We start from the raw sequence: 2740 nt of genomic DNA on the forward strand, positions 1-2740 counted from the left end.
ACCACTTGATGATAAAGTTCCCAACGCCAAACGGGGTTGGCAGTCTGAGAGGATCACAGTATGAGTCACGCGACTGCTATCATAAGGCTGTCAAGGAATTTCGTAGAAGAAGGTATGAAGGGAAAGGTCTCCCATTTGAGGATGCAGAAGATATTCATACCAAACCAAGTGGAGAGGTTCATGCCCACTATTTCGTTGAAATCCCCGGAAAGGAAGAAACTAATGTCTCTGGTAATTCTTTTTTGACGCGAGGACGTATTTCGAGGATCCGTAGCGTGGAGGAAGTGGTGGTGAACCATATTGAGGCGATCATACAAAAAGAGGTTAACGGGGAAAAGTTGGAAGGAAGTAGTGAGATTTTGCAAGGTCTCGGGAATAACCTCGAGGTGGATGCTCCTCAAAATAAGGACGCGCCCTTGAACAAAATTAAGGTTGATGCTCCTCCAAATGAGGACGCGCCCTCAGATGAAAAAGTGGAAGTCGAAGACCCCCGAGACTTTGATTTCGATTTGGATCCCAGGATCCTTATGCCCGCCGAAAAGACGGGACCGACCGAAGACACAATATCTATTCCGGTTGATAAAAATGATCCGAGCAGGGTTTTGAAAGTGGGATCCCAGTTGGGTGATGAGATGAGAGGAAGCCTTGCCCGCTTTCTAATTGCAAATCTTGATGTCTTCGCTTGGAGTTATTCAGATATGATAGGAATCAACCCGGAGGTAATGTGTCACCATTTGAATATCCTCCCGAATTGTAAAGGCATACGTCAGAAACGCCGCCCGGTAAGTGGAGAAAGGGCAATAACGTTAAAAGAAGAAGTGGACCGATTGTTGGAGGTGGGGCTGATCAAAGAGTCTTTCTATCCCGAGTGGCTTGCAAATCCAGTATTGGTGAAAAAACCGAACGGGAAGTGGAGAACATGTGTGGACTTCACAGATCTCAATAAGACCTGTCCCAAGGACAACTTCCCATTGCCAAGAATCGATCAGTTGGTTGATGCAACAGCGGGGCATACGTTGCTGAGCTTTATGGATGCATACTCCGGTTACAATCAAATTCCGATGTATGGCCTCGATCAAGAACATACATCCTTCATTACTGACAGGGGGTTATACTGTTACATAGGAATGCCGTTTGGGTTGATTAATGCTGGCGCGACCTACCAGCGGTTGGTAAACATGATGTTCAAAGATCAAATCGGAAGAACTATGGAAGTATATGTGGATGATATGCTGGTAAAGTCCAAGGTAGCGGGTGACCACATCAAGCACTTGATGGAAATGTTTGACATTCTGAGGAGGTTTCGTATGAAATTAAACCCGCAAAAATGTGTGTTCGGTGTAGAGTCGGGCAAGTTTCTCGGGTTCATTGTCAACCACAGGGGAATTGAGGCCAACCCCGCAAAGATCAAGGCATTGATGGATATGAAGTCACCCACCAATGTGAAACAAGTGCAGAGTTTGACTGGGAGAATCGCCGCGTTAAATTGATTTGTTTCCAAATCGTCTGATAGATGCAAGGAATTTTTCAAGGCGATCAAATTAGCTGGGAAAGACTTTGTATGGACGTCAGAATGTGAAGAGGCTTTCAAAAGAATCAAGGAGCAATTGGGAAACCCTCCCATGTTATCAAAGCCGTTAGACGGGGAGTCTCTAATACTGTACCTCGCAGTGTCTGAATATTGGATCAGTGCAGTTCTGGTTAGAGAAGAAGATGGGCAGCAATCACCAGTGTACTACGTGAGCAAGCGGTTACACGATGCTGAAACTCGCTACACAAGCATGGAGAAACTGGTTTACGCCCTGATTCTTGCGTCAAGAAAATTGCGACCGTATTTTCAAGCCCATAGAGTTGAAGTTCGCACAGCATACCCGCTGCGACAGGTCCTGCACAAACCAGAGTCATCAGGCAGAATGCTGAAATGGGCTGTGGAGTTGGGACAGTTTGATTTGGAATATGTACCTCGAACAGCGATAAAAGGGCAAGCCTTAGCCGATTTCTTGTTGGAATTTGATTCTGAAATTTATGATAAAGCTTTGGTAATGCTACATCCGCCTCATTCTGAGGAGTTTTTGGAAGAATTTCCGCATCCTTGGTGGGTCTTGCATGTGGATGGGGCGGTTAACAATGGAGGAGCAGGTGCGGGTATAGTACTTGTGTCTCCGGAAGGTCACCATCTGATGAGCGCCATTCATTTCAAGTTTTATGTAACCAATAATGATGCGGAATATGAGGCGCTGATTAATGGCCTGCAAATCTCTTTGGAAATGGGGGTGCGGAACTTAATTGCAAGAAGTGACTCCGAGTTGGTAGTGAATCAGGTGAACGGGGGATTTCAAGCGCGAGGCCCACGAACAGAATTATACTTGAGATGTACGCAGTGCCTGATTGGAATGTTCAAAGAAGTTAGATTGGAATGTGTTCCGCGGGAGAAGAACGGGTAATGCAGATGCTCTGGCAAAAATGGGGTCGCAACAAGAGGCTGTGTTGTTAGGATCCACCCCCCTTGAAATCCAGGAGATTCCTAGTATCCCAGAGGTAGAAACTATGCGAGTGGATGAGGCTCCCAAGGAGACATGGATGACACCCATTTTAGCTTACATTCGCAAGGGAACACTCCCCGAGGATAAGTTTATGGCCCGCCGACTCTGCTATCAGGCTGCAAGATACGTGATATACGACGAAGTCTTGTACAAGAGAGGGTTCAACCAACCTCTGCTTAGGTGTGTTGAAAAAGAAG

The 2740-nt window shown here is 46.2% G+C and overlaps 1 protein-coding gene across 1 annotated transcript; it reads left to right on the top strand.

The window, feature by feature from the left end:
* Nucleotides 1-1622: 1622 nt before the first annotated feature.
* On the top strand, nt 1623-2444 carry LOC141665378 (uncharacterized). Its single transcript, XM_074471365.1, has 2 exons — nt 1623-1908; nt 2035-2444. The coding sequence occupies exons 1-2, from the start codon at nt 1623-1625 to the stop codon at nt 2442-2444; spliced, it is 696 nt and encodes a 231-aa protein (XP_074327466.1).
* The last annotated feature ends 296 nt before the right edge of the window (nt 2445-2740 follow it).

This window comes from Apium graveolens, chromosome 6, assembly GCF_009905375.1.
Source record: "Apium graveolens cultivar Ventura chromosome 6, ASM990537v1, whole genome shotgun sequence".
NCBI classification, from domain to species: Eukaryota; Viridiplantae; Streptophyta; class Magnoliopsida; order Apiales; family Apiaceae; genus Apium; species Apium graveolens.